Here is a 17292-nt window from a genome sequence, read left to right on the forward strand (position 1 = left end):
ATAAAAAAGAAAAGTTTGATTCATCTTAGCTAAATCATATAGTCAATTAAATCAATTCTCGTTCCTTAAGCTTTCGAATTGTACACCTTTTGCTCCCTCTTTTACAGTGAAGGAGGAGAACATTAGTCCCAAGTAACCACTCGATGAATCAAAGCATAAAAACACGAGCGCTGAACAGGGCTTTGCACTCTTTTTCCTTTTAAAAACAAAGCCCACATCGAAAATCAAGTCACTGGCTACCATTTTACTCTGATTATCTAAGAGAATAAATAAAGAATTAGAAAGATGACAAACAAAGTAATTATGAGTTATGAAACGCGATTAAGGGAAACCACACAACTTTCCAATTACTTCTCCACGAATAGAATGAAAAGGTAATTAAGGAGCATATTTTAACTTTTCTGAGAAAAGGTGTCACAGGTGTATGAAATTACTTAACTTTAAATACTTTTCACTATACATTTAGAGGTGCACGTTCTGTCATCTGAAAAATTTTGAGATTTCCTCACTGTACTTCGTTCTTTAACTTTTTATTTAAAAAACAACACTATTGGTTTATTATAAAAAAAGTGTTACAAATTCATATAATACAAGCCTGTGCAATCGTATCCACTCCCAAACGAAGGTAGAAGTACAATTAATCACGAAGTTTTGTTTATTTTATTCTTTTTGTACATCATGAAGTTTATGAGATAAATATTGATGGTTGATAATGATATGAAGTGAAATCTAAGAGCGTGTGCACAAAATAAATGGTATGAGTAATAAATTTGCAATGTGGAATTCCTCATAAATGATTACATTAGAAGGACATGCAGAGGCAGGGAAAAAAGAGAGGAGAGAAAAAGTTGAATGGCATCATTTATTCTTTCACACCTAGCAACAACAACTGCAATAGCAACATTAATGTGCCTCATCCATGTCTTCTGTATTTAATTTTTCAAAAGAAAACAAAGAAGAGTAGACAGAATGGGTCACCGACGAAACAGAACATTTTGAAGTGAGAAAGGGAAGAAAGAAAAGGCATCTATGATTGAAGAATGTCCGTTGTCTCTCGTCATTGGAGATTGAGAGTGAAAAATACGCTTCACTCTTCCTCTTCCTCTTCCTCTGTCTTGCACGTGAAAACAAAATTACATGATTCTTACCCACGCGCAGGATTGCATGCGTGGGACCCTTTCTTCATACTTCATAATTCATCCATCTGTTAATCTAAGAATGAACCACCAGATTTGTTAATTATATTAAAACACTTGTGTTTATTAAGATATTTTTAAAGTATTAATTGTTGTGATGTTATCAGGTAATTTATTTATTAGAGAGAATCTGAACCCCTTAATTTTAGATAAATCCTTGGATATTATTTATTATAAATCCTTAAATTATTATTTATAAACTTAATTAAGACTGTTGATTATTTAATTTTTTTTATATCATCATGAAATTATAAATTATCATATAAAGAAATTTATTTTTTATAACAAAGAATTTTAAAATTGTATGTTATATGTTTTAATTAATTAACCGTGTATTTTTTTTAAAATTAATAGTATGTTAAAATTAAGCTTATTATTTATTTTATATATTATATTAGAACGTACATTTTTTTGACAATGACCTACTACCTATATTCTTAATTTCTTATGCATACTACCTCTTTAATATTGAAAATTTTAAATTAATGTTATGAAATTAATTTTATTGTGATTTTTAATATATTTTAATAATATTTTTCTCAACTGATGCTGTAAGACACTGGGTAGTAAGATCTCAATAAAAGTTAAAGATGTTAGTTAATTTGGGTGGGGATTTTTAATATACCAGCAATTTATATATATTTAAAAAAATTGAAATTATTGGTTTTTTAACATCAATGTTAAGGGTTAATTTATCTAAACATTTTTTCTTGAGAATGAATTTATTTTTCACATTCTTGTATAATAAATATTTCCAATGCTTCCATAAAATTACTGGGACCTACTTATCTTAATTTTTTTTTACCCAAATAAGTAATATATCTTCACTTAAGTAATGATTTTTGTGGTGAATTTCGCTGTTCTGGTGAGAAAGAGAGCCTAAGAAATTAAAGCGCCTGAACTTAAGGGGGAAAAAAAATGCAATCAAGGATACTTCTATAAAGACAAAACTAATACAACGTACAATTTAAATTATATATATATATATATATATATATATATATATATATAAACAGGTTTTTATAAAAGGAACTATAATTAATATTAAAACCCAATTTTTTTAATTTATTTTGGAAATAAATATACTGTCCTAGGAATTTTTAATACTTTTTAAAAATTATTAATCATTTTCGTAATCTTTCATTAGAAAGTCATTTTTTAGAGTTTTTAATTAGTTTAAATGCTTTACTTGCTATACTTGGATTTTTTTTTATATAAACAGACAAATATAAATAAAAAATAAAAAATATCATTTTAAGTTTCTATATGAACAAATAATTCAGAAAATCATTCTTCTTGTTTTAATAGCTAAAGGGATATGGTTATTCTAGGGAGAGAATTTCATTTATGTCTAACAATAATCTACTGTGATTAGTTGATGCACTGATTAAAATTGATTAAAATAAGCATGTCCTGTCTTTTCAATATAACCATATCATGCACTCAATAATAAACAAAATCTAATAAACAATAACAAAATTATTCTTATCTCTTCAAACTGATAAATATGATTTTTTTCCTCTCTTAAAAATAATATATTCTTCCAGATTTTGTTAGTAATTACTATTTATTTTAGACACACATAAAATTTCTAAATCTGTATATTTCACTGGATATCCTCGTATTGCAAATTAAGAAGTATTTATTATTTTTCATTTCATATGTTTAAAGAAAATTGTTAACCACCGTTAAATTACATCGGTTTGGACATATTTAATAATATTTATTAAAATTTAAAGTACTTAAAGTATAAAGTAATATTTACTGAAAATTTTGATATTTTCTTTTATTAGTAGTTTTTCTATTTTCTTAAGAATACTTACTAGTAAATTTTCTCATTTCAATAAATAAATTAACAATAAAATACTTTATACAGGTATAAGACAGTTCTTTTTTTTAGTAAGAACGAATTAAAATATTTATTGTTATTTGATAATATTTTTATCCTTAACACGATTGCTAGGATAAAGTTAATGAAATTTTTAAAAAAATACAAGTAAACATTTTTTATATATATTAATATTAGTTTTAGTACTAAAGCTAGCATGTCATAGATTTTGCTATAATTATTTAAAAAGGATTTTCGATGTTGGCGATTGTCCAGACAGGGAAAGGAAAAATGGATTTTTCTCGTTCCCGAACATGTAAGCTTCGTCCACTATTGGAGAGAAGGGTGCTAAGTCTTTGCTTTCTAAATCGAGTTTACATTTCAAACCAAATTGTAAGCATTGTTTGTCCTCTCACTTTACCTAGGTGGCATATGAAAAACTTCATCCACTAAAATAATATATTAAAAAAAATTAAAATGTGAGTTAATGCGATTTCTCGTAAAAATTATTTGTACTTTTAATGGAAGTTCTTATTTTAGAAGCTAGATTTTATTTTATTTTATTTTAAAAAGCTATTAACAGTATTTCAGTGGCAATAATTTAGAATTATTTAAAATTATTTTGAAGGGAAGGGAATGAAGATGTGAAGAAGAAAACTTTTTTTTGACATTAAAGGAAAAATAAATAGAGAGAAAAGAAAGAGTTTGAAACTAAAACCTACGATTTTATTTATTTAAAGGATACAGAATGTACCTTCTTCTTTTTTATATTTTTTATTTCCTTTTATTATAGTGCTTTGCATTAAGGTACTTCCATTATATTTGTAAAAAGATGGACATCTCGAAGGCAAACACATCATTTTTAGACTAAAAAATAATTTAGAACTAGCTCTTGAATGATAATAATTGAAAATAAGAGTTTTTATACTTGATTTAAGGTGGATATATTTTGCGAGAAAATTAGGAAGAGTAAAGATGAAAATGTAAGAAAAAGAGAGAGAAAGATAAATATAAAGTAATTATAAAAGAAATATTAACAAGTGCCTTTAAAGTATAGCTATTAGCTATTATAAAAATGAAGGCCAGGAAAATATAACTGTTACTTTTTCTCCCTGTAACACTAGAACCCATCCGTAGAACGTAGTTCTTTTTTCCTGGGCTCTATCCACCATTGCCATTTTTCACCAAAAAACGACATTTCTTATTGCACCTCATGCAATCATCGCCTCACTATTGGGCATATTTGTGGTAAGTCTTTGCTTTCTAAATTGGGTTTACATTTCAAACGAAAAAAATAAGTAAATCATCATCACACACTCGCCCAGTGATTTGCATTGCTTGTAAGACTACATTTTGCACGACTATGAAAGCACGAGAATTATGCAGTTTCTTCTCAAGAATTTCTCAAAATTCAAACTCACGCTCTCACGTTAGGTTATTGAGTCTGCATTTTTTCTCGACCCAATTCATTGTCTAAAATGAGGTTCCATTTGAAATATTTGACTGTGAAACGAAGCTCCAAATGGTGAGCAAACTCAAATAAGAACATCCGTTGTGGGATTAGACGGAGCCGCACCAGTCTGTCCCCTATCATAGTCGAAGTATTATTATCAATATCAAATCATGATTCATAAATGTAAAACTATTTATATTTTTATTTCCATTTTAAAACCATTTCAAGTTGATAAATTTAAAGTGTGTTTAATTTTATATTCAAATGCATTAAAATTTATATTTACTTAACGATATTAATTATAGCTTCGAAGGTGAATCTGCGTTTACAACTTTTCAAGCTTGTTTTCAAACACACTTCCATGACTTTACGATGTAAAATGGGCAAATGGCAAATGAGCTGCTGTGCAAATTGCATATCGTTAAGTTCAACTCCCATCCAGAAGCTGTAACCTTAGAATAGAAAATATGATGTTATGATAAATTTATTCATCAATCTATTAACATATTTTTTATTTTTTTAAGCACTTACTAACATATTTTATTTTTATGTCTCATAAAGTGTATAGACCTGTGAATATATACACCGATTTACCATGAAGACGGAACCAAATAAGCACATGGAAGCTGCAGCTAGCAATGTGTCGTTAGTGTAATAGAATCATTTTCAGCCTCCAAAAAACACTGTGGAAAGAATGGTATCCCACGCGTTCACTTGCGTGTGGGAAAAACACTTCTCAATGATCTCTCATATCTATGAATCACCCGCGATCCTCTGCAGTATTTAAAGCCGATAGCAGCCAAGCCATAGCAGTAAGTAATCCACAGCAGAAGTTATTCCAAAACCCAAAACATGACTCCTTCACTTTTCCTCGTCCCTCTTCTGCTCCACATTCTCCTATCCACGCCGTCTCCGGCTGAAGCCGACAACGGCCAGTGGCAGCTCCTACAAGAAAACATTGGCGTTGTGGGCATGCACATGCAGCTTCTCCACAATGACCGCGTCGTCGTTTTGGACCGAACCGACTTCGGCTTCTCAAACTTAACGTTACCCAAAGGAAGATGCCGCAACAACCCAAAAGAAATGGTCGTGCAAACAGACTGCACCGCTCACTCCCTCGAATACGACGTCGTATCCAACACATTGCGCCCTCTCTTCGTGCAAACCAACGTGTGGTGTTCCTCCGGCTCAGTGTCCCCCGACGGAACCTTGGTCCAGACCGGCGGCTTCAACGACGGCGACCGCGCCGTCAGGACATTCAACCCGTGCGGCACGTGCGACTGGGAGGAGGTTAACAATGGACTCGCCGCGCGTAGATGGTACGCGACCAATCATGTTTTGCCAGATGGAAGACAAATCGTGATCGGCGGAAGGAGGCAATTCAACTACGAGTTTTATCCCAAGACAGAAGCCAATGCTAAGAACACTTACAGTTTACCGTTTCTTGTACAAACCAACGACCGTGACGCAGAAAACAACCTTTACCCGTTTGTTTTCTTGAACGTGGATGGTAACCTCTTCATCTTTGCCAACGACCGCGCTATCTTACTCGATTACAATAAAAACAGAGTGGTGAAAACGTACCCTCGAATACCCGGTGGAGACCCAAGGTGTTATCCTAGCACAGGTTCCGCGGTTTTGCTTCCTCTCAAGAATTTGCAAGCGAAGAATGTTGAGGCTGAGGTGTTGATTTGCGGTGGAGCCCCCAGAGGGGCTTTTCCGCAAACCCTCTCCGGTCGGTTTGTCGGAGCATTGAAAACGTGCGCTCGAATTAAAATCACCGACCCTAACCCGGATTGGGTAATGGAAACCATGCCTGGTGCCAGAGTCATGAGTGACATGGTTATGCTTCCCAATGGCAACGTTTTGATTATCAATGGAGCCGCTGTAGGGACTGCGGGTTGGGAATTGGGCCGAAACCCGGTTTTGAACCCGTTTCTTTATAAACCCGATAGCCCACTCGGGTCGCGGTTCGAGTTGCAAAACCCGTCGAGCATTCCCCGAATGTACCATTCCAGTGCCGTTTTGCTTCGCGATGGTCGAGTTCTCGTTGCTGGGAGCAACCCTCACATATTTTACAATTTCAGCAACGTTATGTTCCCAACGGAATTGAGGTTGGAAGCGTTTTCTCCGTCGTATCTTGAGGCTGGATTCTCTGACGTGCGTCCCAGAATCGTGGCTCCAGAATCCCCAACCAAACTCAAGTACGCTCAGGCGTTGAAGATTCGGTTCGAGGTGACGGCGACTTTGGCTCGTGATTCTGTGACGGCGACGATGCTGGCGCCGCCGTTTACGACGCACTCGTTCTCGATGAATCAGAGGGTGTTGGTGCTGGAGCCGAAGAATTTGAATGATGTTGGGGAATCAACTCATGAAGTTGAAGTTACTGCGCCAAGTTCGGCTATTCTTGCACCACCCGGTTTCTATTTACTGTTTGTGGTTCATCAAGAGATTCCAAGCCAAGGTGTTTGGGTCCAAATACTGTGATTTTTCGTCTGTCACTGTTGACAAGGCAGTTTGGATCTCTGGGATATGTTTCTGGTCTTATCTCTTTTTTCTTCTTTGAATTATTTATTGTTTTGAATGTCAGGGTCCAGGGACAGGGAGTGAACAGATTCTTAGGTGGCGAGCATTTACTGAATATATGGGGGAATTATAATTGAAATAAAGTGATTTATGAGAGGCATGTAAAAGTGTCCTAAATGTGTTTGTAATTACTACTGCTATTTGTCTATGGATACTTCTTTCCTGTTCTTAATTTTTTCATGGATAAATTATCCTTCATTTTTCATGAAAATTATTTTTTTATATTTTAAAAGCTATTTGTTATTTTTAATCATTAAATTTTTTTCATTTTTGAAAAGATTTTTCTCTTTTAAAAATATAAAGTAAATATATTTTTATTTAAAAAACACTTTTTAAAAATGGAACAAACATAGTGTTTAAGATTTTTTCTCTGTAAATTTTTAATCTTTTAAGATTTTTAATATTTTTAAAAATAATTATTTATTGTAATTTAGGTATTCTAGCCATATTAAATACTTACTTTAATTTTAAAAAGTATGCTAATTTTGTACAGTAATTAATTAATTTTTTAATAAAAAAGAATTTGTTTACACTATAGTAAATAACAAATTAAATAATCTCATTCTAAGTATGTTAGCGAGACTTTATCTATAAAAAATTAAATTAAATAATTTAATTTTATTAATGCATATAATTAGATAATTTTAGTTTTAGAAAATCACTACAATAAGCAATTAAGATCTAACAGACATGCATCCACATTTATTAGGTTAAGCTTACATCAGGCTTCCAATATTTTGAGTGTTTTTAAGAACACCCTTGCTAGCAACAAAGGGAACTGACGTAACACACATTTAAAGACACTTTGCAAGTTGCAACTTCAACATATATAAGGAGTCACTAGAGACATTCACACTTGTTCATTTTGTAGGCTGCTTCCAGGACTTCTCACACGTAGTCAGAGTTGATGTCGGTGATACTGTTGGTGCCACCGTTTAATACACACTCTTTCTCGACGAATTGTCGATGGCGAAATCGATTGATAGTATAAATTCTACTTGGCATCTTCTGCTCTCAGTGTTCTATTTCTGCAAGTTCATCAAGACATTCCGAGGGCGGGAATTTGAATGTTGATGCATGCAATGATTTCTTTATGCTCCCTATCTTTATAATTAGCAAAATACTTTTTCAACCCTAAGTAAAAGTATTTTTAAAATAAAATATATTTCTAGAAGGTCCACAATAAAAATGATAAGTATACGCTAATATCTGTGTTAATTTAAAAAGGTTCAGATGATAAAAAAAAAAATTATAATTCTTTGCGCATTGGCAAAACTTACAATATGTTATATCATTTACTATTCAAACATATATATTTTTTGTTTTATTTTTATCTTCTATTGCTTTATTGGGTGTAATGTAAAAGGACATCTGTACATAAAAGTATCATTTATATATTTAAATGCATGCTAATTTTCTACCTAGAGTAAATTACTTTATTAATATCCCTGTGCAAATTTGTAAATATAACTTAATTTTTAAGATGGAAAAACAAATAACTAGATCAATATTTTTATTTGTATGATTAATATTTATAGTAATTGAAATTTTTTAGTTATAAGCTTTCAACAAATTTTTATTTTCATTTTTTACCAATTTTGTGTAATCTATATAATCAATTTCACTCAATGAAATAAAACACAATTATTATTGTATGATGCAGGTGTTTATAAAGTATACAATGTTTTATTTTTATTTCATTAAATATTTTAGGTATACAAAATTAGTAATAAATAAAATAATTATTCATATTATACTATATATTAATAAAATACTTTAAAACTAAATATCAAGGTTTTTATTTAGTATTTGAAATTATTAATTTATTTTATATTTAAAAGAATCACTCTTTTGGATAATTGAAGGTTAAATATGCTATGCATTTTGTTAGGACTAAAAATAGTTAAACGATTAGAAATTAATTTCTAAACTTATTATCTGTAGATTTTTTTCGTTCATATTATAATAATTAGTAAATATATGTAATAGTGTATGAATAAAAAATTGAATTTTCTTATCTCCCAAGTGAATTGATTTATAATATACACTTTAATTTAATACTGGTGTTCATTTAAAAATTTATTAAATCTTGTTTTTTTTATAATTTTAAGTCTGTTGTTAAAAAAAATTAAAAAATTAAAGATAAGTAATGTTTTCTTTATTCTGTTTATTCTTAATTTTTATTTCCTAAATCAAAAAAACTATTTATTTACAAAATTTTTATTCTATTAATTAATAATTAATATCAGAATAAAAAATTATTGAGTTCTAAACATGTAATATATGTTTTTTAACTCGTATGATTATTATCCTCTTGTTAGAAAAATTTTATATTAAAATAAGAAATATTAAATAGTTATTCCTATTCATGTGTACTGTTAGATTTGTATTTAATGTATATAATAACAAACTTTATTTTATGAACAATATTTGTTTTGATTTAATCATTAAACAGGTTAATAATAACTGTAACAAAAAAGTATTAATAAAATAAATAGTACTAAATTTTTTTAAAAAAATTAGCATGTCAATATATAATTTATGTTACTTTTTTATGAGACAAATGTTTTAAAACATTGTAACTTTTTTTGCTGTAAAGTTATGTGTATGTTTTATTTTGATATAAGAATAAATGTAAAAGAATAATGCAAATGAATTGAAAAAAAAAAACAATTTTACCCTTGTTTACATTATGAAACCAAAAAATTATTATATTTAAGTATATAAAAATTAATTATTGTAAAAAATATTTTAAAGCCTTATAATGTAATAAAAAAAAAATCAATTTTTGTCATTATAACCTATCTTTATCCATCTATCCTGTTTTTTTCGTAGACTGAGGAGTTTTTTTTGGGTGGTCCCACATGCAACGCATCTTTCGTTGCTGCCGGTCATCGATATTAAAAAAGATAGCATGCATTGAAATTCAACATTTATTTAGCAATGAAATTTATTTCATAATTTTGTCTATCTAAAGAGAATTTCAAAGTGTGCAGAGAATTTATATCTTGACACCATAAAGAATATGAAAAGAAAATTCAATGGAATTATACAAAAATGCAATTTTAATTAAATTATTTTAACATTGTAAAATTCTTTAAATTCCCGTCTAATAATGTAGTATCATATAATAAAAATATACAAATTATTTGAACATCTAATTAGTATTTTTAAACAATAATTAATGTCTTAAATTTAATTATAAAAATTATTTAAATAAACTAAAAACAACCCACTTTAATTAGTTGTATTAAGTAATTTATCAAAATAAATTGAAATTAGTTTATGAAAATTATAAAAATTTTCATTAATTATTCAAAACTATTTTAAACACATTATTAATTAATTGAAATATAAAAAGACGTATACTTGTTCCAAAATATAACTTTATTTGAATAACATATGCATAGTGTATTAAAATTATGAGACTTCGAAGTATGTAAAATATATTTAATTATTAAATTTATTTTTCATCCAGTTTCTCTGTATCATTCTGTCAACCGTGTGGGTTGGAATAATCTTAGCTATCTAATAAACTTAAAATTTAAAGGTGAAATTATTAACTAACTGGGTTTTATAAAATATAAGTTAGACTCCAACTAATTAAATATTAGTTGCCATCTAATTACCTGACATATATCCAGCCCTATCTATCTCTAAAATTAACCTCCAATTAGTTAAAAAAGGAAGCAAGCATTAAAGCATGATTAACACCTCGTGATTAGGAATGGCTTGAGGTGCATGCACAAATATTACTAGCAACAAATTATTTAATACACCATTTGAAATATCTCTCTCATTATTTATTAAAATTAACTATAAAAATTATTTCAATCCTACTTTTTTTCTTTCTTTTCATAAATTAATATTTTTTTCTTATGAGAAAAGGCTCCAGAAATTAAGTAAAAATAAAGATGTCTGTGATGTGGCAAGCAGCAAGGCCTGTGCCACTAACGTAAAGCCCCATCCACGTTAACTTTAAACCAACCCAACCTCCAGTTCTATTGCACGTGGGTTATGCGACTCCATTAGATGAGCATATAAGTGTGTCACTGAGATTTAAATTTTAATATTACATTTTACTGTATATCTTGAATATGTGAAACAAGTCATTCATTGTGATGTATTTACACATTTTTAAATAATAATTTATTTTTCTATCTTTTTTATTTAATCAAGCATTGGGCTTCATAGTGAATTTCAACAGCATGATAATTTTTAAAAATTTGCATATTCAAACAAATCACAAATAAAATATATGCTGATTTTAAAATTTTAAAAACAATTTGAAAAAAAAGATTATCATTAAGTAAAATGGTTCAGGCCAACCATGCATAATTTGTGTTACATATGTCCGTGTGTATAAAATAATAATAACCCCTAACTTTTTATTTCCGCCAATAATAGTTTAAAATTCAGAATCATGTTTACACTCATCTCAATAATAATTTTTGGGCATATATCATTTTTGCTTTTGTGCAAAACTTTAAAACATAACCTAAAAGAATATCTGCACACAAAATGATCGTAATTGACATTGACTTTGAGAAGTTAATTATAACAACTATAAAAGAAGTCAGCACTGTTGTTTTCATAATTTTATCATTCATTTCAACATAAAATAATTAATATTTCATATAATTATTATTTTATCATGCATCCTAAAAAGTTTGTTTTTAAATTAAATAAAACATTTTTCCTTTTAACTCTTTTTAAAAGTTTAGATCAAAAAGTGAGAATGTCTGAAAAAAATTTAAAAAGTGAAAAAAAAAATATATGTATTACAAATATCAAAGTGCATGCCAATTGGATGGCTGAATGTGGTGAGAGAGACACAAACTGGTGACTTGATAACGCTAAACTCACTCATTTAATTTATTTATTTAAATATTTTTGTGCGGAGTTGAAATGATAAAACAGAGAGAGGAAATGAAGAATAGGAAAATGTAGTGCAAGTAGAGAAAGTGGCATCGCTTAGGTACAGACACAAACCGGTAAAACCCCCCGACCCTAGTGCCGCACAATTCTCTTCACTCCTTCTCTCTTCCTTGAAGGTTAGGGTTTCACGTTCCAATTTTCCCAATCTTCACTTTTATTTATGGCTCTTCTTGTCTGTGCTGGACGCAATCTCACCTTCAATTTCTCTCTGACTTACTTTGACTTGATATTTTTCACTTCACAGTATCTTCTACTTTTGATTTCAGTTTTTTTTTCCTTTTGAAGAATTGCTCACATTCGCTTCAACTGCTTCTTCAGATTTTTTTAATATTTCTGCTCTTCACTGTGTTGGAATCTGTTGGTGGTTAAAATTCTGGATCCTCCTTTACTGTTGGACTTAGTGGAAACTCAAGGGTTGAACCGTTCTGGAGATCCAGGAACTGGATTTTTATTCTTGCACAGAAATGCGTCTGGGTTCAATTATTGGTTGACCTCCATGATACAAGGAGGGATGTAGTAAGAGATTTACGCAAGTGGAGCCGCATCTCACTGGGAATGAACTAGTAACGAGGGTTTTGGGTAGTTTATCTTTAAAATTAAAAAGCAAATGAGCCCAAGTATAGCTTTATCTATTTTCAATTTAGCTATTGATATTCAATTATCCATCGGTCATGGTCATGGTCGAGGCTTTTCGTTGCTTTTTGAAATCCCTTGTAGATTGAATGGAGTGAATGAACGAGTGAGTAGGGTCAACTTAAACTTGTTTACTTTTTTCTTTTCTTTTTTTCAGTTTTGCTGAACTTCATTGTGCCAAAATCTTTTAAATTTCAGCATGACCACTTTTTCTTGATTATTTCCTTTTTTAGTACTCTGCACTTGTTTTGCGTAAGATAGTCATTAGTCTTGGATGAAAGTTGATAATAAGTTTCAAAACAGTGCATTTAAAACTTTGTTTCCTGTTTATTGATACTAGGATTTAGGAGTGTGGCCTTCGTGAAGTACTACTTGAAAAGGAACTTGATTATATGGTTGTCTATCAGCATTATTTGGTGATAGGTATCTATGCATTATGTGTTCAGAAGATTAGAATAAAAAGGGATTCTTTCTGCCAATTCATTTTGCCCAATTTTTTCAATACACTTTTATGGTTGATCTTTGTTCATTTGTTACACCTTTGTTTCCTTGTTGCTTCTATGGAAGTTCGGAAATAAGAATGATGACTGATAAGTTTGATATGATATTGCAATAATTTTAAGAACTTTAATTGTTTCTATTTTTATTGCTGTGGACTGGTAACTGCTTGCTACACTACTACCATGTTCCTTGAAATTTTTAAATAACATTTATTATTGACGTAAAATCAGAGATTAAGTTAATGAACTTTCAAATATTTCCATTATTGTTGCTTTGGTAACATCTACTCACTAGTTACTACTTTACTACCAGGTCTGCCATGCATATACATCTGTGTGCGTCTTACTATCCCCTCATACCATAATTTCCTTTTAAGGTTTCTGGAAACTTTGAATATGTGTTTTTTTTAGCTTATATGGAAGTGTATACATGAAGAGTGATAGATCTCCACCTCTCCTCTTAACAACCCCAAATTATCAGAACTTAGAAGCTTCCCCACAAACCTAACAGCCTGTTTATTATTTCCTAATTTTATCCCGAATTTCCTTTGAGACTTAATCTGCAAGTCTTTTTATATTGTTACCATCTTTTACATGTTTTTTTCATTATTATATTTTAAGACTTACTAAATCACATTCTTGTATAGGATTAATTTTCATCAAGTACCTGCTAGGTGTGTAATCCCTATGTATAAGCATGGTGAGTATTTTAAACTTTGCAACATTCATTGTTGTTGGGAACTGTTAATAGAGTAATTCCTTCCTACCCAATATTCCTGCACCTCAAGAAAGAGGAGGATGAAAAAGATCCACTAGTTATACCAAATTGCCAATATAAACTGTAAAGAGTGTGTATGTTCATGTGCAGGACTTCTGTCATACTGTTGTTTGATTAATCTAGTTTCATACTGGTTGAGGAGACCTAGAGTCAATATTTAGCTTTTGCTACTATTTGTGGATTTCTGATGGATGATGCCGGGCATCGGGAAAATGGAAGGCACAAAGCAGATCAATATAAATCTGCTCAGGGACAGGTACACAAAAAATAATAAATACCCTTATGCAATGGACAAAATTCGTTGATATTCAATTTTACATGAACAAACAAATGGTAGTGGCATCATGTACTCAGTGCTATGGTAGATACTAGCTTTGATAATAGTTGTCACAAATTTGCATTGCAGTGGTTGATGCAACATCAGCCTTCAATGAAGCAGATTATGACAACTATGGCTGAAAGAGATGCAGCCATCCAGGAAAGAAATCTGGCCCTTTCTGAGAAAAAGGCAGCACTTGCAGAACGTGATGTGGCATTCCTGCAGCGTGATGCTGCAATTGCAGAACGAAACAATGCAATTATGGAGCGAGATAATGCAATTGCAACTCTTCAGTATCGAGAAAACTCTTTGACTAGTGGCAGTATGCCATCATGTCCTCCAGGATGCCAAATTTCACGTGGGGTCAAGCATATACATCATCCCCAGCAACAGGTACATCATTTACCTAACATTGGCGATGCTTCTTACAGCGCCCGGGAAATGCACACTACTGATGCCCTCCCTGCAGCCCCCATCCCTACTGAGGCTGGGAAATCACGGCGAGCCAAACGGCCAAAGGAACCTAAGTCAACTTCGCCTAATAAAAAGACTTCAAAAGCAGCAAAAAAAGTCAAGAAGGAAAGTGAAGACTTGAATAAGGTTATGTTTGGCAAGGCGCATGAGTGGAAGAGTGGTCAGGAAATGGTTAACGGAGGTGATGATCTTAACAAGCAGTTAGCAGTGTCAAAGGCTGATTGGAAAGGTCAGGACTTGGGATTGAACCAAGTGGCTTATGACGAGTCAACCATGCCACCGCCGGTATGCTCTTGTACTGGTGTTCTGAGACAGTGTTACAAATGGGGTAATGGGGGCTGGCAGTCTGCCTGTTGCACAACTACTCTGTCAATGTATCCACTTCCTGCCGTGCCCAACAAGAGGCATGCACGGGTAGGTGGTCGGAAGATGAGTGGAAGTGCTTTCAACAAGCTGCTCAGTAGGCTTGCAGCAGAAGGTCACGATCTGTCAAACCCTGTTGACCTCAAGGACCATTGGGCCAAACATGGAACAAACCGATACATCACAATAAAATAGATGGTGGGAAATTGTTCGAGGCCGCAATACATGCTTCAAAACAGCTTTTATTGATCACTTATGAATTCTCAAGCTGAACTAGGAGGAAAATAATGCAAGTGTAAAGGTCGTCAGGGAAAGCTAATATTTAATGTTTGCCCCTACCTATATTTAGGATGCATAGTCCTACGGGATGTTGGCTATATTAGGGGTTGAAGAAACGACTATATAATCATCCTTGTCATTTGTGGTCTGGTGGCACCAATGGCATGTATAAAAAGTTTGTATGATGGATAAATAGCTGTTAGATAGTCTTGGTTAATGCATGGTAGTCCTTAAACCGGAATAATTCTACTCTTATTTCCGTAGTCATCCTGGAACACTATCTACGAGTTAATATGTGAAATTGACTATGTATTTTAATTTTTTCCTAGTTTCATGTTTTTAATTTTACCTCCTCCTTGAAGCCTATCCATGAGTTTAGTTATTATTGGTGGTTGCAACAGGAATTGGCATCCTAAGATGGTTGACGCCAGAGGATTAAGCAATTCTCACTAAGTGTTGGGGGTCATCGGGAACATGGCTCTTAAGTCTTGATAGCGTCTTTTCATGTATGATACGCAGATTAAAAAGCACCTAAGAATAATGTTTGGCAGCTGTAGAGACCCGACCTGTTCCCCCTTTTTTTATTTGCACATTATATTTAAGATTTTGTGTTTAGAAATATTACTTTTTTCAATCTATTATTGTGATTTCATTAAAATTTATTAAGCTGTTATTCTTATTGAATTACCACATTTTCTAATTAGCTATTCTTAATTTATTTTCTTTTAATTTAATATTTTCTCTTTACAATTTAATTGTTTGGATTTTTAAATTAATTATTCCCAAACCTATTCATATGTAACTTTTTTAGAATATGTTCTTTTTAATTTATTTCAAATATGCCAATGATGCGGGTACAAACATAGATAAACACGTCTGAATCTGACAATAAACATCCCTAACTATATATGAAAGGGATGAACATTGTCATTAAAGCAATGCAAAGAAAACCTTAGAAGGAATAAAGGGAAAGTGTAACTTCAGAGAATCTTGAAGCGAATCATCATAAGAAACTTAAATGTAATTTGATATAAAAACAAAACCATTTTGGGAATCAGTTGAGAATTGCGTGAAGCAAAACTAGACAACCAATATTGCAAGCATATCAGCCAGGGATACCTGTAAAGTAAATATTCTCTTCATCTACGACACAGTACCAACATATAAAAAGACACTGACAAATTCAGTATTGGAAGAAGGAACGATGAAGAAACAATGTTCTGAATTATGTATATAAGTAGCCTCAAAAACCCTAAACCTTTGCTATTCATCAGAGAAATACAAGAATTTGCATTTCAGCCAAATATAAGACTCATCATTGGCTACAACATATATACGAACAAGGGCTATCTCATTCTTAACTAACGCAATCTTTTGTTGCGAAAAATATATGTTTAGATTAGGACCAAAATCAATTTAACATTAACAAATTCAAACCATTTTCTATTAAACTCAATATTATCAAAAACTAAATAAAGTGGGCACACATGTTCGCATACAAAAGGTAAAAACATGAACCACGCCAAGAAAAATCAAAGTATTTGGTTTCCACAAGAGTATTAGATAAAATAAAAAATAAAAAAGGAAAAGCTTTCACCCAAATCAAGGTTTTGCAATGTCAATATAGTGTGGCATTATCTTCCTACTCAATGAGATTCACTGCACCCAAATCAAGGTTTGAGTTCTCAACAATTTCAAAGATTCGTCATTTGCCCTCATTAACTACAAACACACATAAAAGCTCAATGATTTAACCAAGTCCCAGCTAGTGAATACAGAGACAGGAAACATAATTTTTCGAACGCATCTGGTGAATGGAAAACGGGAACTAGGGTTCCTTTTATAGGACAACTCACCGGGATTTGGGAAGGCTAATCGAACGGCTATGATTTATTGCCGGGATCATAGGCTGAACATATCTATAATCACTTTCATTAATATGATA

At 31.4% G+C, this 17292-nt stretch overlaps 2 protein-coding genes across 8 annotated transcripts; both read left to right on the forward strand.

The window, feature by feature from the left end:
• Positions 1–5329: 5329 nt before the first annotated feature.
• Positions 5330–6964, forward strand: LOC113866303 (aldehyde oxidase GLOX-like). Its single transcript, XM_027501185.1, has one exon. The coding sequence runs from the start codon at positions 5330–5332 to the stop codon at positions 6962–6964; it is 1635 nt and encodes a 544-aa protein (XP_027356986.1).
• A 5000-nt stretch (positions 6965–11964) lies between these two features.
• Positions 11965–16027, forward strand: LOC113864578 (protein BASIC PENTACYSTEINE6). 7 transcript variants are annotated; one of them, XM_027498457.1, is made up of 5 exons: positions 11965–12117; positions 12268–12740; positions 13782–13834; positions 14003–14168; positions 14319–15691. In XM_027498457.1, the coding sequence occupies exons 4-5, from the start codon at positions 14100–14102 to the stop codon at positions 15261–15263; spliced, it is 1014 nt and encodes a 337-aa protein (XP_027354258.1). In that variant the 5' UTR covers positions 11965–12117; positions 12268–12740; positions 13782–13834; positions 14003–14099; the 3' UTR covers positions 15264–15691. The 7 variants fall into 7 exon arrangements, with proteins under 7 accessions (XP_027354258.1, XP_027354259.1, XP_027354260.1 ...); XM_027498458.1 differs by having other exon boundaries at positions 12287–12580; XM_027498459.1 differs by having other exon boundaries at positions 12320–12580.
• Positions 16028–17292: the final 1265 nt, after the last annotated feature.

The sequence above is a fragment of the Abrus precatorius genome, unplaced genomic scaffold, assembly GCF_003935025.1.
Source record: "Abrus precatorius isolate BTA unplaced genomic scaffold, Abrus_2018 Scaffold4, whole genome shotgun sequence".
In the NCBI taxonomy this organism is placed as follows: Eukaryota; Viridiplantae; Streptophyta; class Magnoliopsida; order Fabales; family Fabaceae; genus Abrus; species Abrus precatorius.

Coding starts and splice junctions, on each gene's coding strand:
- LOC113866303 (XM_027501185.1), top strand. CDS start 5,330: ATGACTCCTTCACTTTTCCTCGTCCCTCTTCTGCTCCACATTCTCCTA.
- LOC113864578 (XM_027498461.1), top strand. CDS start 14,104: ATGATGCCGGGCATCGGGAAAATGGAAGGCACAAAGCAGATCAATATA. Junction 14,169..14,296: donor ATAAATCTGCTCAGGGACAG/GTACACAAAAAA, acceptor CTTTGATAATAG/TTGTCACAAATTTGCATTGC.